The sequence below is a fragment of the Prionailurus viverrinus genome, chromosome B2 (assembly GCF_022837055.1).
Source record: "Prionailurus viverrinus isolate Anna chromosome B2, UM_Priviv_1.0, whole genome shotgun sequence".
Taxonomy (NCBI): domain Eukaryota; kingdom Metazoa; phylum Chordata; class Mammalia; order Carnivora; family Felidae; genus Prionailurus; species Prionailurus viverrinus.
In genome coordinates this window covers 8,440,748-8,464,370 of record NC_062565.1, presented here as the reverse complement: position 1 = coordinate 8,464,370, position 23,623 = coordinate 8,440,748, and the positions used below count along the sequence as shown (strand labels likewise).

Genomic DNA, 23,623 nt, shown 5'->3' with positions numbered 1-23,623 from the left:
ACTTCGCTTTCTTCTTTTAAAATGAAATCATTTCAAGGGAAGGTCACACTTGAGTGTGACTGTCCAGTGGTTCTTTCTTGTTGGAGTGGTGCCTGCCTGTGAGGAATGACGTTGAATTGAGCAGAGTCACATTTCTGGCCACATTTTTGTTTTTCTTCATGATAAAGCAGTTAAAAGTGCCTGTGCAGGGAATGTCAAGTACGAACTCCAAACGTTTTGTAGAAGAACAGATTAAATTGAGCGTTCCTTTGTAATAGTCTTAAATAATATTCAAATGGATGTGACTACATTTCCATAAGTGAGAATCGGTGTCTGTACTACATTTATTCTCTTTTCTTTTTGCTGGAATTTTCTGCCAGTCTTCTCCTAGCCTCTGCCCCTTGCATCTTGGTGGGTTGCTTCACCAGGACGTTTTCCAGCAGTCTGACCCAGAGCTTGGGGTTCAGACAGGTCTGTCGAGTGGGTAGTTAATAGGACTGAATTTGTGTGAAGTGAGAGCAGTTTGGCACGAGACCTCTCTGGTGGTGGTGGAAGGTGGGCGGTCACACATGAAGGAAACGAGGGCCTTTGCAATTAGATGGGGTGAATAAAGTATGGAAGGGAACTCTGGCTGGTTACGGAGCCTTTAGAAGAACAAGAGAAGTTAAAGAGGGGGAAATACACGATCGGAGTCCACATCGCCAGATCACGGGTGCTTCTGTGATGTGTCATGATATTCCAGAGCTAATTTGTGACACCCACTTGAGCTGTGTGAGAACCAAAGGAGAGAAGATTGGTTTGTGAGTAGAAATGTAATTTAATTAGTAAATATGCATTTGGTAGGCAGTCCTGTTGTCTGTCACTCAGTTAAAAGATGTGCTTATAATCCAGAGGCTCATCCTTTTCTATTTGTAAATGACCATTATAATTGCCATTCTGACACGTTGACAGGCTGTCTTTCTAGTGTCCACGGGTAGAATGTTTCCCCTTGATTTTAATAATGTTTTCAACATTTGGCACTGTGGGATTTGGAAAAGACGTTTCGCTCTCGAAGATCCGTAAACAGCACTGAATGTTGATTGAGCTAATAGAGCACTTACTGTACATGACTGTTTTTCTCCCACATAGATTTTCTCAGTATTATGAATTTACAAATATGCATGTAGTAGTGGATTAAATTTAAAAATTAGCTTTTGGTTCAAAATTTGATAACGTGTAATTTTAGCCAATAAAATGGTTTAGTGGATTCGATCGAATGTAAAAACCAGCACAGAATCAAGGTTTTATAGCTGATTTAAAAATAACTGCTGAAAGCCTCAGGCTTGAAATTAAATTTGGTTTTAACAGGGCTGAATTTTATGTGACATTTGTAACAACGTAGGGAGATGTTTATTAAAGATGGTTAATAAACTCACTGAGACACATTTGACCATTATTTATAGGAGATGAAATGTAAATTTACATATAAAATGGAAAAGATAAAAGATCTCAGAGATTGTGACTTTGAGTGTGTCCCATTCTACATGTTAAGGCAGTTTGGTTTTTGTTCTTATCCTCAGATTAAAATTGCTTATCTCTGTTTTAATCACTTCACATCATTATCACTGACTCCTCAGTGGTCTCCTGTTGCCATCTGTAGATCTGGTCACACTGAGGATTATTCTACCGATCCGTTCCTGTTAGTTCCTCTTATAATTTCGGAATAGACGTGTGATTGAAATAATGTCAAAACTGGTATTTTCACACTCCCATTTTTCTTTCAGACTCTGTTGTCCTGATTTCCTCCTACCCCTTTCTCTCCTGTCTAGCCACAGAGGGTGCTGAAATTCACAGTAGTCACAAAATAAACCAGTATTCCTTGAATGGCTCTTCTTTTCCCATCGTGGTGTGAGGCATCAGTGGCCAGAAGGGATCACACAAAGGAGCAGTGTGTGTTGAGTGTGTAATTGGGCTCCTTGCTCCATGGTCCCTTCATAAGTGTGGTGTGTTCATTTCCAACACAAATTTTCCCAAATTTTCCTTTTTTACCTTTCATATCTTTATTCCCTGAGCCTGTTTCCCTGTTCCAGACCCCTTGTCTCTTCTTCTTTTCTTCCCAAAGACATCCCCTCCAGTTTATTCTTTAGCCTGTCAAGTTTCAGTTTATTTTAGATGGTTATAGTATTGATAACCACACATAGAACAGGTAATGATTTGCAGTGTATGTTTTTATTCTGTGGTCTGTGGATTCAAGGAAATAATCTGAAACGGCAGCTCTGTTTGAGAGCTGGTTTATAACAAGTAAAAGTTTTATTCCTCCAGTCCATTAAAAAAATATTGTTCTGTGGTTAAATTTTCTTTTTTTCATCTTTGGCTGGGTATAATGAGGGACTTTTATATTATTTCCTACTTTGTCTTCAGTGTACTATATTTTTCAATTAAAAAAAAAAAACCAGGCTATTGTTAGTTCTCTCGCTCTTTAATGAATCATTGGATTGGAAAATAACTCATTATATAATCAGGCAGAGATATGTTCCTTTATTTGCATGTAGATAGTGAAGATGAATAATTTATCAAATGTTATTAGCGCAGGCTGCGTATTACTGAAATCTCAGCAGGATGTAATGGAATTTGTCTCGTGCTAGTATGAAGATAGCATGCCCTTGCCTAGTCATTATTGAACTTGTGGCATCTCTCAGCGAACTATTATGTTAGCACTCCACTCTTGCACACCTCTTCATTAACTGGACTTTTGATTGAAGAGTTGAACTTATCTTGAAAATCTGAAATCTGGCATGCCAAATGCTTGCTTGACTCTAGCTATGTTTTTACAGCACAGCAAGAATTTTCAGAATGAATGAAGGACTTAATGTTTCTTATTAAAGTGATTAGTGCAAAAAGGCTATGACTGATGGTTTTATTACTTCTGGTCATGAAAAGCTGTCTGTACAAGAGACGTTGAAGCAATGTATTTTTCTGAAACGAAGGGTGATGGAACATGTATATAATTGCCTTAGAATCTTATGCCTGTACTAATTATGTATTTGAAGTTATTTTAAATGATTGCTTTGAAAAAGTTGGCTTTGATTTGCTTATGGCATGATTGCACGGGGAGATCAACAGATCTCACAAGCAACAGTGAAGCTCTGGACAGTCAAAAAAACAATCCCAGCACTCTGGAAATTGACTAAAAGTTTTCAGCAAACTGAGAAGTGTTTCTTCCCGAAAACAACTGAACTTTGGGTAAGAACAGTGTGAGTCCATGGCATTTGTGCCTGGGGCTACTCCCATTTTCCTTCCTCAGCTCTTCTAGCAAGGTTGTTCAAGGCAGAACGGGCTCTGAATACCAGGGGCTTTGCTGCTGCTTCCAGGACAGCTCAGTGGATTTGAAGAACTCTCAGTTAAAGTGGAGATTTTGATGGCAAGCGACAAGGGAGCGTGTGTGACTATACCTGCCCGAAACTGTGGGACTGTTCTGTGTGGACAGGTGGACTAGCCCAGGGATTTAATGGGGACTTGTGGAAGTGATTGGAGGCTTGCTAAGTCCCCATAGATGGTTAGTTGACCTGAGGTTGTGCACTTGCACAGCAGAGACAGGAGTGGCCTCACCACCCACACGCATCTGCCTGCTGGAGCCTGCATGCGTGTCCTGAGAAGGTGGCAGAGAACCTCAGAAAGCACAGGAGGAAGAAAAGGCCGGGGGAAGCGCACTTGGAAATGTCCCTGACTCTGAATAACCTCACTGGCTCATACGCAGTTCCATCAGCAGATAGAAATCTTAAAGGTTTATAGGGTTTGAACGAATGTGTAACTAGTCTTTCCTTAATAAAAAGGTATGCAGATACAGGGTTGACCCGGAGGAAGTCAGGCTTGGTGGTGGGGGTGGTGGAGAGCTAAGAAGTGACATCAGTAGCCCTTCCTTGTAGAAGAGATAGACTTAATAGATTTAGTCCAAGTAAGCTAAAACAACAAAAACAAACAAACAAAAAAACCAATCCCTGGTGGGGGGAACCCAAATGGAGAATGTCAGTATATAATCTAAAATGTTCTGTATTCAACAAAGTATTATGATTCATGCAAAGAAACTGAGTATAACCATATTCAGGGGGGAAAAAAGTACACATTATCTTTGACCAAAAATGTTGGATTTGACAAAGACTCCCAACTACTAAGCGAAACCGTGTTAAAAGCCTTTAAGGAGGAGTGTCTGGGTGACTCAGTTGCTGGGCATCCGACTTCGGCTCAGGTCACGATCTCACAGTTTATGGGTTTGAGCCCTATGTTGGGCTCTGTGCTGACAGCTCGGAGCCTGGATCCTGGATTCTGTGTCTCCCCCTTTCTCTTTCTGCCCCACCCCCATTCACACTGTCTCTGTCGCTCTCAAAAATAAATAAAAATGTAAAAAAAAAAAAAAACCTTTAAGGAAAGGATGATGACATTGACTTGAATGTAGAATCACAAACAGAAATGATAAAAAAGAACCAATGGGAAATCTGTAGTTAAAAAGTACAATAACTGAAATAAGATGTTCATTCAAGAGGCTCATTTGCAGGTTAGAGATGGCAAAAGAAGAACAATTAGTAAATTTGAGGATAGATCAATAGAAATGATCCACTCTGAATAATGAGAAAAATCACCAGGAACTCGAAGACCTGTGAGACAACATCTGGCACACCAACAAGTATGTCATGGAGCCACAGAAGAAGATACAGAAAAAATGCTCCCAATTTTTTTTTTAAAGCATTACATGAAAACTTCCCAAACTTGATAAAAAAATTACTTTATAGAGCCAAAAAGATATGTGAACTGCATGTAGGAAAATCACAGCGATCCACACTTACATACATCATTGTCAAACTGTTGCAAAAGAGAGAAAAATCTTGAAAGTGTAAGGCAGAAGTGACACATTATATACAGAAGAACAACATTAAGATTGACAACTGACTTCTCAGAAGCAACAGAGGTCAAAGGTGTGGAGTGCTATGCAGTTGACCCCCGAATGACATGGTTTTGAACTGTGTGGTCCACTTTGACGTGGAGTTTTTACAATACAGTACTGTAAATGTATCTTCCTCATGCTTTTCTTAACATTTTCTGAAGCTTGCTTTATTGTAAGAAGTACGTAATACATATAGCATGTAAAACACTTGTTGATCAACTGTGTATGTTATCAGCAAAGATTCCAGTGAACAGTGTAAGCTATTAATAGTTAAGTTTTGGGGGGGGGAGCCAAAAGTTATACATGGATTTTCAACTGTGTGGGGCTTGATTCTGCTCAAGTCTGCATTGTTCAAGGATTAGCTGTATTCACTGCTCAACGAAAAAGCTGTCAACTGATAATTCTGTGTCCAGCAAAGGTATCTTTCACAAATTAAGCAAAATAAAGACTTGCCCAAGTAAGCAAAGAATCTGTTGCTAGTGGGTTTCCTTTACAAGAAATAATAAAGAAAGTTCTTCAGGCAGAAAGGAAGTAGTATCAAATGCTACGTTGAATTCTTAGGAGGAAACGAGTGCTAGAAATGGTTAAATATGGTGGGTAAATATAAAGTCCTTTGTAAGTCTATATTTTTCCTCTTTTTAAAACTGTATAGTTGTATGAAACTAATTACAGCACTGTTTTGGGATTTATGCAGCTCTGTGTTAATATGTGTGACAGCAATAGGACAGAGAAGGAAGATGGAAAAGAAATGGCACTTGGACAGTTGAATCCATATGAAAAAATGAACGGAGCCCCTTACTACACACAAAAAGTAAAAAAGTGGATCCTAGACTTAAAGATAAGAGCTAGAATAGTACGACTTTGAGAGGAAAATATAAGAGAACTCTATGTGCTAGGGCTAGGCAAAGAGTTCTTCCATAGAACGGTAAGAATATGAGCTATAAAAGAAAAAAATTGATCAAGTGCACTTTGTTAAATTGAAGAACATTTACTTTTTTTTTTTTTTAATGTTTATTTATTTTTGAGAGAGACAGAGACAGAATGTGAGCAGGGGAGGGGAAGAAAGAGGGAGATACAGAATCTGTAGCAGGCTCCAGGCTCTAAGCTGTCAGCACAGAGCCTGATGTGGGGCTCAAACCCATGAACCGTGAGATCATGACCTGAGCCGAAGTTGGATGCTTAACCGACTAAGCCACTCAGGCGTCTTGAAAAACATTTACTTTTTAAAACATAATATCACAAAAGTGAAGCTATAAGCTACAGACTGAGTAAAATATTTAAAAATCACGTCTGAAGAGGGTTTGTAAGCAGAATAAAGAAATCTTATAACACAATAAGGTAGTTACTCCAATTAAAATATCGGCAGACTTCTAGAGTAGACATTTATATCAGCAAACGTTCTCCAAAGAAACAGCCAGTAGTAGTGTGTGTGTGTGTGTGCGCGCGCACGTGTGCACGTGAGTATGTGTTCAAAAGAAATGTATTAAAAAGAATTGGCTCATACCATTATGGAGACATGATGGAGATTGAGAATTCCAAAGATATGTAGTTGGCAAGATAAAGACCCAAGAGCATTTGTGTGGTTCCAGTCCAAGTCCAGAGGTCTGAGACTCAGAGCTGGTGGTGTTAGTGTCAGTCTGCACTTGGGCAGAAACAAGACCCAAGAAGAGCCTGTGTTTTAGCCAGAATCCCAAGGCTGGGAAAGAACAAGGACCCAGCTCAACAGTCAGTCAGGAACTGTTCCCTCTTAGCTTTCTTGTTCTATTCAGGCCTTTGATTGGTTGGATAAGGCCTACCAGTGTTAATCTGCTTTACTCAGTCTACTGATTCAAGTGTCAATCTTTCCCAGAAAGACCATTGTGGAAACCCAAAATAATGTTTGGCTAAATGGCATTCTGTGGCCCAGTCAAGTTGACACATAAAAATTATTACATTTACCAAGCAAGACATACATTTGGCTAATGTAAAGGCACATGAAAAGGTGCTCAATGTCATTAGTCATTATGGAAATACATAATTCATTTGAACCACAATAATAAATTACTTCCCCCTAGGATGGCTATTGTCAAAAAAGTTACAGTGTGAGGTCTTGGTGACAATGTGGGGAAACTCAAACCCTCATACGTTGCTGGTAGGATATAAAATGGTACCCCACTTTGGAAAACCGTTGTTTCATACAAAGGTAAGTATAAATTGACCACATGACCCAGCAATTCCATTCCTAGGAATCTATCCAAGAGCAGTAAAAACATATGTCCACATAAAGACTTGGACGTGAATGTTCCTAGAAGCATTATTCTAATAGGTATTCATTGGAAACAGTTCAAACATCTACCAGCTGGTCAACAGATTAACAAAATGTGATATATTTTGGAATGGGAGCAAGGGTGGAGTACAACTAAGCTTGGGACAATTTGGGGGGTGATGGAAATGTTCTAAAACAGGGTTTTGTGAAGACGGTGCAGTTGTGTGTGTTTCTTTAAAAGTCATTGAGTTGTAGACTCGTCATGGGTGAATCTTATAGGATGTTAAAGTTATAAAAAGTTACAGAAAATACTCTGTGTAATAGGCAAAGGACAAAGTAAACATGGAGAACAGTAATTGGAGAATCTGAAGGGGATGGGAATTCTTTGTACTGTTCCATATTTTCTCAACTGCAATTCAGACTTTCCAAGTTATAAAAATTTTTGACTCTTAGAAATAGTCTGATTGTCTTTTGTTATATTAAAAAAATCAGTTTAAAAACTTGTGTTTGTTTTTAAAAAAACCAACCCTGAAGTGTCATTTTATCTCAGCTTTTTAATTCTTTATTTCTTGGATTTGCTGTTTGCTCTCAGCAAATAATCTGCTTTTGCATTTTTTTTAATCCCCCAGCGGTACAGTTGGCTGGCAGGCACAGTGCTCCCTGAGCCCTCCCTGCTTCATCCACGCGTGTGGTTGAGGCTTGAGGGCGTGCCTACCTTGCGGAATGCCATCCTGAGGGTATTTTTGGTTCTGTCATCTGTGCAGTAGAAAAAGGTGCAGATACTGTAGGCAAAGCACTTTTGATGGCAGGGTATGCACACAGCTGTTTTTCTCTTTGGCATTATTTCTTAGGACAATGATCATATCTTGTGTTGTTTTTTTTTTTTTTTTTTTTGGTGTTTGTTTCATAGAGGAAGAAGGTAAATTAATACATTTATTGAGAGCAGTAAATGAAAGTGAAGTTCTGTGACCCGTGCTAATGTGTGTTTATATGCTTTGTTTGAAGGTCATTCTGTGAGACTATTGGGTCAGAAAAAGAATAATGGAAAGCGGTTGGGTGGAGCGCCATTGGATTTGCCAAAGATCAGGAAGAATCCACTGATAGAAATCATTTCCATCAATACTGGGTAAGTGTCTCTCAAACTTGCTCATAAAATATTCAGTATACTCCATCCACAAATTCAGGTTTTTTTCCTACCGGACATGTGACAGAGTAAAGCAATTGAACGTTTTCATGGGGAAGAAAAATCAAAAATCTCTAAACCACATGAATGTAGTTCCCGCTAAAAGATGTTCCCAGGGTATAAATTACACTTATATTTCAGGAAGAGTTTAGGTTTTTGATTAATATTATTCTGACTTCTTTTTGGTAATAGACATGGATTTCGTTTTCTAGCCATGCACCCGGGTTAAAATATTTTTTAATAGAGTGTTTTGGGGGTGCCGTGTGGCTCAGTTAAGCGTCCAACTTGGCTCAGGTCATGATCACGCAGTTCATGGGTTCCGGCCCCACCTCAGGCTCTGTGCTGTCAGCACAGCTCATCGAGTTATATGCTTGCAATGGGTGAATCTTACAGGATGTTAAAGTTATAAAAAGTCATAAAAAACATTATGTATGTAATCGGCAAAGGACAAAGTAAACCTGGAAAAACAGTAATTGGAGAATCTGAAGGGGAGAATCTGTGCTGACAACTCAGAGCCAGGAGCCTGCTTTGGATTCTGTGTTTCCTTCTCTTTCTGCTCCTTCCCGCTCGTGCTTGCTCTCTCTCTCTCTGTCTCTCTCTCTGTCTCTCTCTCTCAAAAAATATATAAACATTAAAAATATTGTTTTTTAAAAGAGTGTTTTGTTGTTGGAATGGTTAACATACCCAATCATCTTTGTTTTTTTTTTTCAATAGGGTTATAAGTAAATAATACCCAAGATACTAATCATGGTTTGATTAATAATTCTCTGAAATACATGTTTGAAAATGTTGCCCTTTTGAGCTTTAAACTGAAAACGAGCATGGTAACTGAATATTAAGCACTCTTAATTTCCACATCTTTGTCTGAAGTTCTTCTCCCTTACTGTAACTCTTGGTGAGCCCATTCGTACTTGGTTTTATTTGCATTTACTGAATCTGCAGTCAATGTTAGTGTAGTCTGAAAGTCTGATGAGGCCAATTCCCTCCTCCATTCATAAAACTTCCTCCCACAAAGGCAAGCTGTCCTGCTCCTCTTTGAGTTCAGCTTTCTTCCTTCCTTTCTAGAATGGTTTTCCTTGTCCTTTGCTTCCTTCATGCTCCTTCCTGTGGAGAGCAGGCGAACTTGTCTCTTGCTTCTCCATCATTTTCTACGTCTCTCTTAGCAGTTGCCTTCTCTTCCTCCCGCACAGTTACAGCTAATGTTGTTGGTCATCTTTCCTCTAGTTTTACCACCTTCTGGTTAACCCTTCCCGCCGCTGCCAAAGATCAGGGAAGGTTGAAGAAGTCATTTGGTTTCTCCTAAAAGGCCCCATGGGGGTCAGTTTCATTTGACTTGGTGAGTTTGTCCTGGACCAGCATCTGGCCTTTGGGGTGGAAGATTCAGAAACCTGCATTCATCGAGCTCATAGAGTGATTAAATCAGAGTGGAACAGTGAGAAATGCAGTTATCGCATTGACTAGAGTATCTAATCTATTCTCTCTTTTGAGCCTGAGCCAAATTATAAACATAAGGCTGTTTGCTACTCCCTCTGTCTCAATTATTCTCCTTCCTTCAGATATTGCAGGTTTTTCTTTTTATTCCCGATTTCCTGCATAAAACTCCCATATCCCTACATTCCCTGTCCTCCATATTTGCCTTATTTTCCTCTATAACACTTCTCACTATTGAAACATATGGGAGTTCGTTTATATTTTAATTGTCTCCCCTCATCGGTGTGTAATGAGCTCCAAGATAGTGGGGAATTTCGACTCTTATCTACCACTGTAGCCTTAGTATACAGAAAACTGTACACAGCAGGGATTTAATAAATATTTACTTGCTGAATGAATGAATCATTGATTTTTATAATTTGAAAGTTTAATGGGTTTATGCTAAATTCTCTTCACAGTACAGATGGCCTTGCCAGTTGGACAGTAATACTTGGAGTTTGCTAAGCATGCTTTCTCCCGAACAATGCCTTTTAGAAGGGCAAAGTCAAGTGTTCCTGAGAATCTCTCTCTTTTTTCGGTAGAGAATTGATCAACACCTCTTTGCCAAGACAAATTTCTTTAAGTGTGTTGATGGTTTAGGGTCTTTGAAATGCTCTCATATTTAGATCCATTTGGTCTCTTCGGGGTGACTTTGCAGCTCTAGACGACCTACTGAGTGTTGCTTCTAGCTGTTTGTTTTCGAAGATGCTTTGTTTTTCTAGTTTCTCTGTACTTTTTCATTTTGTCACTCCCTGCTTCACCCTCCCGTGTTCAGTGACACTGGACTACTCGACACGCAAACTCAGGGTTCTCCTCTGTCTCGGCTGCAGGCCCCTGTGCATGCCATCAGGTGTGCCTGGCACGTCTTAGCTTTCCCCCGCTCATCTGGTTGGCAATCCTTCCCTATGCAGTTACGTGCTTTTTTGGGGGGCAGGGGTGGCTTCTTCTTCCTCTTTCCATGACTGAGCTGAATACATCCCTCTTTCCATGGTGCATTTACCACGTTCCCTTGTCTCATGGTTATGGTACCTTCACACCGGATAGTTTATATTTCCCAGTAAATTGTAAGCTTCCTGGGCTCTGAAAGCATTTCAGTTATCGTTATATTATTATCTCTGAGTTCGGTGTCTAGTACAAAGTGAGTACTCAATAAATATTTGTGAATACATGTTTTAAGGCCATCACTAGTTTTCACTGCTGTAAGAAATTTTAAGAAGTTTGCTTTATTTTATTTTATTTTATTTTATTTTATTTTATTTTATTTTATTATTATTTTTAATGTTTTTACTGATTTTTGAGAGAGAGCGAGCGTGTGAGAGAGGGAGGCACGGAATCTGAAACAGGCTCCAGGCTCTGAATTGTCAGCATAGAGCCCGACATGGGACTTGGAGCCACGAAATGTAAGATCATGACCTGAGCCGAAGTCGGATGCTTAACTGACTAAGCCCCCCGGGTGCCCCTAGGTAGCCATTTTAAGTGGCATTATGTTAAAATTTTTCACATATTTGGAGTTTCCCTTTTCTTGGATTTATTATTTCTTAAAATGAGGCTACCTTGTAAACTTTTTAATCCAGCTCCCTGGATATTGGCTGTCACTGTGTCACTTCCTATCCCCGATTGCAGTATAGAACTCACCCTTAGTAAGTAAATTAGCACATACGCCCCGCATGTTAGGAGAAGTCAGTCAATCTGTCTCCAGTTGAGAGAAGGATTTCTAACCTTCCTTGACTACTAGTCACTTTCCCGAATCAGGTGTGGCCTTATCATCTGCTGTCCGGTGAGAGCATCCCGTGAGCATTTGGCACAGTATCACTCTTAACATCTTAGCTTGGATTTTATTTCTGACCTCTGGTGGAGCTCATTGCTTTTTGTTTTGTTTTGTTTTGATTTTTTTTTTTTTAGCTTACATTTAAATGTTTTAAAAGCATTCTTCCCATAATTATTTCTTACAAGAGAAAATGATCCTTCTCATCAAAATCTTGACAGAGTTTTTTATTGCTTTCAAATTAAATAAGGACATATTAAATTTTATATCAGTTTTTCATTTGGGAAAAAGCTCACATTTGCAACACATTTTGTTGTATGTTAGTAAATTGTTGAGGTTACTAATTAGAGTCTACAGAATTGTTCTGATTTCTTACATTTCTATAGGAGTATAAGGAGTACATTAATTGCTTAACCAATGAAGAAGTTAACATTTTCAGGTCTTGCCAGATTCTGGGTGATCTGAGAGAAGATTATTTGAGAATGCCTTTTATTTATTTCTTTTTTTAAAAATTTTTTAAAGTTTATTTATTTTGAGAGAGAGAGTGAGACAGTGTGAATGGGGCCGGGGGCAGAGAGAGAGAGAATCCCAAGTAGGCTCCATGCCATCAGCACAGAGTCCGATGTGAGGCTCGAACTCACCAACTCCGAGATCATGACCTGAGCTGAAATCAAGAGTCGGGTGCTCAACTGACTAAGCCACCCAGGCGCCCCAAGAATGCCTTTTATTTCTTCAATAATGTTTTATCTTCTCTCCTAAACCCTTTCTCCAGTGTTTGCTTACTCCTTTTTCGTTATATTTGTTATGTTGAGTATATAAATGTTGGTCCACATGATTCATTGTGCGATTTTCAGTGCTCTTCTAGTTTTCTGAGCTGAGCTGTTTCAGCTTCACTGCCGCCTGTCTTAAAAGCTCTTATTTCCAGACGGTCTCTTGGGTGGTAGAGACTCCCCGCAGGGGAAACGTGAATGGCACATGTCTGTCAAATATGGTGATGAGATAGCTATGTGGATGTGATTCCGAAAAACAGGTGAGAATGAAGTTAACAATGATTGCTAATGCATATTGAGTGCTTCATGTATGCCAAGCACAGTGCTATGAAATGTATATTCTTTCCTATATTTAATTCTCAAAACAGCCTTATGAGATTTTTTTTTTTAATAGATGAACAAACTAAAGTGCAGAGAAGTTAAGGAACTTTAGTTGTCATGTAGCTGGTGGTTAAGACCAAGACTTACCTATTAAATCCATCAGATACTTTTGTGGGTTAAGAGAAGCAAGGAATCCTATCCAGTGTAGTTGGCAGAGAGGGATCGTTTGGGAGCAGAACAATCTTTGCATTATAGAGACTTTTGAAATGGGCCCTGAAAGACAGACAGGTAGAGTGTGAAATTACATATGGAGGTGTATTCAGTTTCAAATTACCACGAACTGGCTGGCTTAAAACTACACACATGTATTATTTTATAGTTCTGGAAGTCAGAAGTCTAACACAGATCTTTTTTATGCTAAAATCAAGGTGTTGGTTGGACTGTTTTCTGTAGGCTACTGGAGAGAATCCATTTACTTCCTTTTTTCGGCATCTAAAAACCACCCATTTTATTTGCCTATGGTCCCCTTCTTCCCTCTTCAGAGCCTGCAACATTGCATTTCTTTCTGTCTTTTTTCCCTCGTCTCATTTCCTCCCACCCTGACTCTTGGTCCCACTTTTAAATGATTCCACAGTAACCACCTGGATAATCCAGGCTACACTCTCTAATTTAATGTCGCCTGATTAGCAACCTTAACATCAGCTGCAACCTTAGTTCCCATTTGGCATGCAAAGTTCCAGGGACTAGGATAGATATGATGAGAAAATTGTAGGGAGAGAAAAGAATGAACAAAGCCATCTAAGTGGACCATGTAAGTTGTTGGTGAAGAAGACGGTTTTCTCCAGGCAGTCTGGTGTTTCCAGTGTATATAAGGAAACGTGGGATTAAATTATCATCTGTGTGAAAAATCGAGTTGCCCCAGGGTGAGAAATTACACTTAATTCAGTTGGTAAAGGAGAGTCACTGAAGTCTAGAGCAGCGGTGAGAAGTAATCATAGCTGGGCATCAGGAAGATGATTCTGGTACCAGCTGATAATGTGGGTTGGTGTTGGAAGACGGGTCCAGGGAGACTTCTTCTGAGGCCGTTACAGCAGCCCAGCCAGCAAGGAGTGAGGGCCTGAGTGGTAGTTTGAGGAAAAGCATGGATAGCAGAAATGTGTCATAGTTAAAAAGATGGGCTTTGGTTGGGGCTCCTGGCTGGCCTAGTCAGTTAAGTGTCCGACTCTTGATTTCGGCTCAGGTCACGATCTCACAGTTCGTGAGTTCAAGCCCCACATTGGGTTCCGCTCTGACAGTGCAGAACCTGCTTGGGTTTCTCTCTCCCTCTCTCTCTGCCCCTCTCTTGCTCTCTCTCTTTCTCTCTCTCTCTCTCAAATAAACAAACAAACAAAAAAAAGAAGCAGATGGGCTTTGGCATACTCCACTGGAGTTGTTTGTAGATGTCGATTTGGGCTTTGCCAATCATGGTTGGAGATGGCAATACAAAGCCCCCAAAGACGCCTTAGTTGGAGAGGCATGAGTGAGTGAGGTCACTGAAGGTGAGTGGGCGCTGCGTGTGTACGGGAAATGGGAGGAGTCCTCTATGAACTAGAAGTAGGCAGAGACGAAGGTTTATGAACATGGTGTGTCGTACTATCAATTGCTTCAGGCCCCTTCCAGAGAAAAAATGTTGGGACAGGGAGCTGTTTCAGGGGAGTAGGAAAATTAGAAACCAGATTCAGAATTAGTTTTGATCCAGGAAGATTACTCTTTTGAGGAGTTTAACTATGAAGGAGAATAGAAAGATTCTTCTGTCTGAGCCTGTTTAGAGGCAGAGGGGTAAGGAGGAGAAATAAATTGGCGGGAGAAGCTGGTTCAGCAGGATCGTGTGTACGGATGGGAAGGTAAGCCTTGGCAAGGGGGTAGGACACTTCTGTGCCTCCCTGGATATAGCAGTGAAGGATGTGAGTAGTGTCAGAGTGTAGAACTTAGTTCTTTTTCTTAAAGGTCTTGACTGGTTTATGTATTTGTTTATTTATTCATTTTTGAGGGAGAGACAGAGAACGAGTGGGGGAGGAGCACAGAGAGCAAGGAAGACAGAGAATCTCAGGCAGGCTCCACACTGTCAGCTCAGTGCCTGATGTGGGCCTTGAACTCAGAAACCATGGCAATCATGACCTGAGAAGAAATCCAGAGTCTGACGCTTAACCCACTGAGCCACCCAGACGTCCCGGATCTTGGCCAGTTTCACGTACGGACAGTGTTTCAGTTCTTTCGTGCTAGCAAGTGAACTAGACAGCAGTGTGTCAGTGTTCTGTCCCAGTACGTTTTAGTTACTGCACCACAATCCTGTGATGGCCCTGACTTGGGATACAGCCAGTTCTCGATTGCAATTCCAGCCCCGTCCCCAGGACTTGTCAGTGCCCTTCGTCCCTCCCTTCCTCTCCTTGGTGTTGGTGTCAGTTGTTCGCCTACACTGTGTATTTTCTACAAACCACAAGTTACATCTCATGATAGATTCTAATGAAATCTCCAGCCAGAAATAAGCCAGTATCTTAGGTAAAGATAAAAATTTGAAGATTCATGCCAGAGTGTTTGATTTTTCTCATTAAATGGTGGAATGGAGTCATAGTTCTGAAATAACAATATATGGAGATTCATGTAGTTCTATGTGGGCATATGAGGATATTTATATAGATTTAACAAAAGGATCACTCCCGCGCTGTAGTCCCTATCATACGGAGTCTACGTGTGTATAAACAAAGAAGTGAGCTGAGGTTGGAAGGCTCCGGTTTTGTTAGAGGACCTCATTTGTGTGATTGCCTTATTTTTTCCCTAGTACTGAGCATGGAGATGGAACCTAGGTAGTGTAAAGACGAGAGGTAAAAATTGGGAATTGGGCCATAAAGAAAATCTGTGCCTCATTTTTGCCTTCCCTGTCACCTGCTTCAAAGTCATCAGTTTTGACAATTTCTTGGCAACCGTGTTCTTCCAAAGCCAAGAGTTGGACGCTGGGTAGCAGTTGTGATAGAAGTTGTATCATCGTTTAGGTACTACTATCAGATTATCCCTAGTTTGAAGGGATAATCCTCCCCTGGGCTAAACACATCTGAGAAAATACTGTCTGACCCTGTAATATTTTACTGATACTTTCTCTTTTAAGATTTATCTCATTTTTCTTATTACTTGCCATCTGTCAGACATAAAATGATGGTATATGTGAACTTTTAAGGGGGGGATCTAATTTTCTTTGAGATTATGTACTTGAATTTATTATCATTTTTTAAAGTATCTGTTACTTTTTCCCACCTATAACATCATATCTTTGTGAAAAAAGCTAACTTGTATTTTTTCACTTTCTTTCTCTAATGTCCAGATTTTATCATGTCTGTCTATTCCAGTGCTGGATTCATAAGTGTGCTCAATGTTTGAATGAATGAATGAATGAATGAAACAATGATAATTTATTGTGTATAAGTGAAATTATTTTTAGAGAAATATAATCACAGTAACAGTTCTTTTTCTGGTTCTAATGATTAAAACATGAAATAGTATTAACTAGACATAATCATAGTACGTCTGAAAATAGAACTATGCTGAGCTTACCACATTACCAGGTATTGTGTTAGGTGCTATGATACATACAAAGGTAAACATTTCCCAAGTCAACAGGTAACTAACATTGAATGGACTAATCCAAAGCGTGCAGCTCTAAACACGGTATTAATTGCAGCTCCTCTCTGGGGAAGATTTGGATCTCTTTCTATTCTGTATTCTGGGGAATGCTTTTAGATCTCAGCATGACTGTCTTTCTAGGGGCTAAGGGAACACAGCAGGGACTCCTTAGACCTCTGAATTTGAGCTGTGGGTTACTCAGACATTTTCTTACTGCCTTTCTGTGAGATGCTGTGGCAGCAACACAGTTAAAAAGTTTCCATGGCCTTGGACATCAAATAAGACTACTGCCATCATGAGTACTTGGTGGAAAACAGAAGCAGCAAGTATTATCTTTTTATGTTACCCTTAAGTTACAGCTTTCAGAAAATTACATTGCGTAAAAAAAACCCAAAAAAACAAAAAAAACATTTTTAGAGGTATTTAATTAGAAGTGCTCTAAAAAGTTTTTAATTAAGGTTCCAAGGAGATCCTGTTAGCAGTTTGAGTATCTGTGGTTTCACACTCATACTAGGGTGAATCTTTTTAATATTGTGGGAGAATAAAATTTTGGAAATCTTATCATCTCTTCGAAAATGACTGCATATTTTAACGATTTGTTGAGTTCTTATATCTCAGCATCATGTGAAGAATAAGCTGTTATTTTTGTAGTTTATGCTAGACTGTTGTTCAAATGTCCTGATTATATAAATCATGGCCGCCTTCTGATGGTGCTGTCTTGAGAAAGCTCCTTCAGCTTCGGTGCCCTCCTCAGAGACAGCTGTTAGAAGGTCCTAACACCTCTCTCTTCCAAGAGGCAGAATCCCAAGATAAAACACTTTCCAGAAAGGATTTGGCGGACTATATATAGTCATTCTCTAACATAAAAATTGTGGGTCAGTATTGGCTTTTTATATATCCGCACTGATGCTGCGAATCAGCCTAAGCCAATTTTGTTCTGTACAACTAACTCTTAGGGGTTTTTTGATCGACAGCAGTCGCTACCAATAGGGATTAGTTGTTCCTTATAACCCAGCTGTCAGATTATAATGAAAGCAAGTCCCAGTCCAAAACCTGTAATAAGAACTTATTAAGCAAGCTGGCACAGTCCAGCTGTTCTTGTAAGCTTTGTGAAGTTCTATCTCTCGCTCCTTTTGGGTGATTAAATCACACCTTGCGTGAAAGGTTCGCTGGAGCCCGATGAGACAGCATGGCCAGCTTCCATCCACCAGAATCCGCTACCAGTGTCCGAGCGCCGGCTGAGTAGGGGCCAGGCCAGACAGTCTCCTTAATGTTCAAAGCCAGGGCTACAAAGTGTGATTCATGGACCAGTGCTGGGTCACCAACTACTGATAGCTGGTCTGCGACAAGTGTAGAAATTGAGAGCAATCATTTTAGAAACTTTTAAAGCCGTTTAACATTGCTGCAATGTCTTGGAATCCATTTTCATTGTATTTCATAAAACTAGCGGTTTATAAGAGGTTGGCGATCAAAATCCTCATCTGTCACTGTAGTTTGAGAAACACTGGTCTCAGCCATTATGTTGCAGGATCCTTCACCCTGTTGTGGAGAATATTTAGCCAGTCCACTTATCTTGAGTGCCACTGATGTCGCTAATTAGATGCTGTTTCTGCTGTCTTTTATGCTAGTAGCTAACCACTTGTGCTTACTATAGTAGTTAAGCACTACTTTTACAAATGCAGATTTATTTCTGTCATTTATTATGCTAAGTTGCAAAGCCTCTTCTGTCCTCGGAAGATAAAAAGCTAAAACATTCCCGTAATCTCTGGAAGGTAGTCTTTCTGATTAAATAACTAGAAAAGAGAGACTTTTCTTAGAGTTGTAGCTTAAAATGACTCACACATTTTATATAATGCTCTCTATGTTAAATTCTTTCAAAAATAAACTATTGTAGTCCTAACGTATGGTTTCCACGAAACTTGAAGCTAGAGATTGTAACCGTTCTTTTAGCATGTCCCCACGATGAGCAGAGAGCTGTTATTTTTCTCTTCTTCTGTAAACTTAGGGAGGCCAGGAACCTATGTCTTGATCAGGAACCTGGAATGTGACTCCGACTTATTCTGGAGAAGGCACTGGGGTCTGTGGCACGTTGGAGAGAGCGCTGCACTTGGGTCTGGAGGCATAGACAGTTATTTTCTGGCTTTGTGACTCAGGTACATTAGAGACCTCTTAGAATTGATTTCTTTTCTCATGTGGACATGTGCTGCCTACTACATGTGTCACCTGACTTAGTATGGGTACTTTAATAAGTGTTTTCCCTAGAATTTTGATGTTGTTTTATCCTCCACTCTACCAGCATTCTCCATGACTCCTTCTCCTCTTCTTTTCTCTTCTTCCTTTGTACTATTTATGCAAGATAGTTTCTGGTACTAGGATTTAAAGTTCGGAGCTTGTTCATTTCATCATCAGCTTATCAATCTCCTACTTCACTTGTTCAGTGTTAAGTGAATGACAAACTTTAAAAAAAAGTGAGGGCGCCTGGGTAGCTCAGTCCAGTAAACATCTGACTCTTGGTCTCAGCTCAGGTCTTGATCTCAGGGTCGTGAGTTCAAACCCCATGTTTAAAAAAAAAAAATTAATCTTCTTTTCCCCTGTAGCTTGTGTCTTGCATAAATTCACTTCATAAATATTTTAGTATTTTAGTGACAGCAGTGTTACTTAAATGCAGAAAATTTTTTTCTGGCTGGTGTATAATTCTAATTACTTCTCTCTTGCAATAGATGATTGTTTTGTAGAAAAAGAGAAAATGATAATTTGGACTATGAATGAAGTAAAACTTACTCAAACAATTAAATGTGTGAAATTGAAGTATTTATGGCAATTTTGAACTTGTTACATTTTTACTTTTGTCCAAAAACTAGCTGTCCTGAAATTTGCAGCTTTTTTGATATTTTCAATGAAATCACCAAATACTTTATTTCCACTTAAATACATAGAAATGAAATTTTAAAGTGATCTTATTTTTAGTGGATTATAAAACTGTATTTGGGAAAGATCATTCATAAGAACAGTGGATGGCACTGTTGGTTCATACCCGCGAAGTAATTATCACTAAGGAGAACTTTTAAATGCTGGTTAATAAATGCCTTTAAACAAGTGGCCCAGTTAAAAATTTTAGGCAGTATTAGAATGGGGATTTCACCTCCAATTTTGTAAATTCTTCTTTATGTAATCATTATTTTATATAAACTTTGAAATGAATATATAACTTTTTTAGTAATGATATATAAAGAAATGGTTGGTTTTAAAAAATCCTTTCAAATTCTAGCATGTACCATTCTCCTAACTAAAAAGTGTATTTTGCTTACCGCTTTTCTGATTCAACAAAGCTATTTAACTTGAGGAAGGGAGAATAAAAAACTGAAAATTTAAAGAAACTCAAATTTAGGCCCAGCATTAAGGGAACCTTAGGTTGCAGTTGATTGAGTAGAGTGGTCCACACTTTGTTCAGGTTAGTTTGTAGAGTCTGTGGTGAGAGGATGTACATTAATTTTAAATAGTTATAGATGCTTTCACAGTTTTATAAAGTTTCTTTTTTTTTTTTTTTTAATTTCATGTGTGAAAGTATCTTATGCTTGTTCATTAAGAAAACCAAAGAGCCCCCAACTGGACATTTATTTACTCAAGATATGTGGTTGAACACCTGTTAAGTGCTGAGGATAGATAGATGTGTTCATTTGGTATTGGCATCTGCCCTTGAGAATCCCACAGGAGAGCGAAACAAGCACAGAACAATAATAACATTGTGAGTAGGACAGAAGGGGTGTAGACAAAGTTAATTGAGGACCACCAATGGATTGTTTGGATGGATTAGGTAGGGCTTCCAAAGAAAGTGGGTATTTAGTCTGAATGTCGAAATTTATCTCCTAGGTGGGTTCATAAGGCCATCTAAGCAGGTGGGGAATCACCCAGACAGTGGTTTTGAGTTGTCTCACATAGGGAATGCACACAGGCTGTGCCCTGCACAGGGAATGATGAATTGGTAAGTGGTGGTGTTTCAGATGAGGGTCTAGGAGAAGAGGGGTGAAAGAGGTGGCTCAAGATTGCTTAGGTTCAGACCTTGGCCTCATCATTTCATCATTTGCTGTGTGACTGTGGGCCCTAGAGTTTTCAAGAGAACGGGCTGCCAGCTGGAGGTTCGGAAGAGTCTAGTCATGCACTTGTCAGGTGCCTCTTAAGGTGCATTAAGTTCATCCATTGGAATGAGATTTGAATTCCTTGTTTTGATGGTTACCATTTGGGACTGTTAAATCATACAGATTTAGAGTTAGAGGACTACTGGATTGCCTGTCTTCTCCCCTTCCTTCCCGTTCCCGTTCCCGTTCCCGTTCCCGTTCCCGTTCCCCTTCCCCTTCCCCTTCCCCTTCCCCTTCCCCTTCCCCTTCCCCTTCCCCTTCCCCTTCCCCTTCCCTCCCCTCCCTTCACCAGTAGTTAAGTAGGGTGCGTGAAAGTGAGTGGCCCTGGGAAGGGCACTTTGGGAGTGGATGATTGGCTGTGTCCAAAGAGCTACCATCTGTCAGTTTTCCTGTTGCTTCAGGAAAACTCATTTTCCAACCCTTATCGGGAAGGGGAAAAGCCTCCAAAACTTGTCAAGTGCAACTTTAATTAAGGATAATTGGATACACACATGATTGGGGATAAAGTCTTTTCAGTTTTTTTCAACACGAAAATAGTACATATCATATTTATTTCAGAAATGACTTGAAAAAATTCTTCTTGCTACATCTCAGCATGGTAGCCCTGGTTGTCTTATTTTTTCTAACCCTGACAAAGCAGAATGTTTTGTTTAGCTTTTTAAAAAGGCAATAGTGCATGTAGTTACGACCTCATTTACTTTATCTGATGAAGCAGTCTCTGAGGAATGTCTCTTTTTCTGTAAATTGACGAAGGAACCTGGATTTAAGGCAAGGTCATTTTTTAAAGTCCTGCTTTCTGTTTCCAAACAACGTATGTGGCTTTGTGAATTGTAATGTATATTTTATGGTTCTTTTTAGGTTCTCCTTGAAATGGCTATTAATAGTGAGAGGTGATGTGGGTTTAGGAAGATCTTTTTACCTTGTAAAGGACATTTTATGTGTTGTTCCATTACTGTTCTTGAGGAAAACGTAAACTGCCTGAAATGGGATTTTTAGTCTGTTCTCTTCCTCCCCCAACTCCTTTCCCCATTTTTGATGTTCTCTGCCTGCCCACGTGCCTGTACAAATTTATGGCAGTGGTACGTAATGATGGACTTTTTTTTTTTAACGTTTTATTTATTTTTGAGACAGAGACAGAGCATGAACGGGGGAGGGGCAGAGAGAGAGGGAGACACAGAATCGGAAGCAGGCTCCAGGCTCTGAGCCATCAGCCCAGAGCCCGACGTGGGGCTCGAACTCGCGGACCGCGAGATTGTGACCTGAGCTGAAGTCGGACGCCCAACCGACTGAGCCACCCAGGCGCCCCAACGATGGACTTTTTTTATTTAGGACCTGTAGCACCTTGTGGCTGGAAGATAAAAAGATTGGTGGTCTGCTTTATTTATTGGTTTGTTCATATCTTCATGTACTCATTCACTCATTTATGCAACAAATATTTTCAGGATATCTGTATGTATCAGATACTCTTAGTGCAGTGACAGAAACGAGGCTTGCTTATTTCATCCCTGCCCCTGAGAGTCCCAGTCAGGTTTAGTTAACTGGTAAATAATTCTGTTTTGGTTTTCACGGAGTATAATAACGGTCAGTTCTTTTTTATTACGTGTGTGGCTTAGGGTTGTATACCTAGAAATGACCACAAATACAGAGATTGTATAAAATAGGACTTGTATAATATATGGTGACTGAAAATGGTCTTGTCCAATTTCATGTTCAGCATGTGGGATGTGAGAGCCTGTGGGACCCTCTTTGGTAATTGATTACCTTTGAGAATTCAATCACCGTGGTTACCTGCTGTCCTCACTCTGGAGTTTGGGCAACGCATGATTCTTCGAATGTTGATGTTCTGATTACTCTGTTAAACTCAACGCTCTGATTTTACTTCCAAAGGGTGAAACTGTTAAGACCCCTTTCTGTTTTACCTTAATCTCTTTCTCATTCTTGCTTCTACCTCTTAGGTTTATTTGTTTATTTTCCTAACTTAATTTCCAATTATATGCAACGTAAGAAGCAAAGCAATAAAAATAAAGACGCTGTGTCAATAGCAGCACTGATGTTGACGTGTTGAACTGATAAATGGAAACAAGACGTCTGTCTGTTTCAGATTCCTTGGGACGGAGGGCTCTCGGTGCTGCTGCTGCGAGGTTCAGTCGTGTGCAGTGAAGCCTAGTAGAGGGTCCTCGGTGGCAGGATATGAGTCCCTTACCTTTAAATTCTAGTGGTAGGTTATCCTAGGTGAATGATGGAAGAGGGCATAACGTGGGTGTTTCCAGGTTTACTTTGTGTTTGATTTTTAAGTTGCCTTCTTCTTTCACGCCATAATTTAAAATTGTGCAGTGATCACGACAGGAGGTTTTCCAGATGATACTCCACAGTGCTTTGTAGCAGCAGCATCACTATGCTTCATTTCTTAGTTCCCGTCCTTAACCCAGTGTTGCTTGACTCATCTCTCAGTGGTTTCTGGACGACTTCAGTTGAGTGATGCTGCCATATCTGTGTTTCCTGACTTAACTTGCAGTCTCTTTATCCTCTTTAAATCATTACTTAGTCCACTATTCTTCCATCTTTGTGTATCCTGTCTATCCACAAGGGGCCATACCACCACTGTGCTGTTTTCTTGTTTACATCTGCTATAGAATGATTAGTCGTGTGTGTGTGTGTGTGTGTGTGTGTATTTTTTAAATTTCTTTTCTTTTAATATTTATTGTTAGAGAGAGAGAGAGAGAGAGAGAGAGAGGCAGTCACAGAGAGAGAGAGAGGGAGACACAGAATCCGAAGCAGGCTCCAGGCTCTAGGCTCTGAGCTGTCGGCACAGAGCCCGATGTGGGGCTCTAACCCATGAACCGTGAGATCATGACCTGAGCTGGAGTCTGACGCTTAACCGACTGAACCACCCAGGTGCCCCAGTGTGTGTTTTTAGAGTGATCATTGGAAGAGTCTTTTTTCCTGAATTTAGATATACTGATAACAGCCAAAAAGTAACTTTAGTAAAGCTAAACAAGATATCTATTCCTTTCAGAATACAGTTCTTCATAAATTTACCCTCGTCTTTTTATTTTCTTTTCTGATGGTTTTAACTGCAATTACCGTTAGCATATGTAACATATTCTACAGCAGACCTTGAACAAGGCAGGTTTGAACTGCACATGTCCACTTGTATGTGGATTTTTTTAAATTAAATACAC

At 39.8% G+C, this 23,623-nt stretch overlaps 1 protein-coding gene across 8 annotated transcripts in view; it reads left to right on the top strand.

Annotated features, from left to right (window-relative positions):
- The window catches only part of CDKAL1 (CDK5 regulatory subunit associated protein 1 like 1), a 712,098-nt gene that overhangs the window by 220,224 nt on the left and 468,251 nt on the right, over window positions 1-23,623 (top strand). For all 8 annotated transcript variants that reach the window (XM_047858501.1, XM_047858499.1, XM_047858493.1 and 5 more), the window contains one exon: window positions 8,148-8,268. In XM_047858501.1, the coding sequence (XP_047714457.1) occupies window positions 8,148-8,268 (121 nt within the window). The remainder of the gene's footprint in view (window positions 1-8,147; window positions 8,269-23,623) is intronic.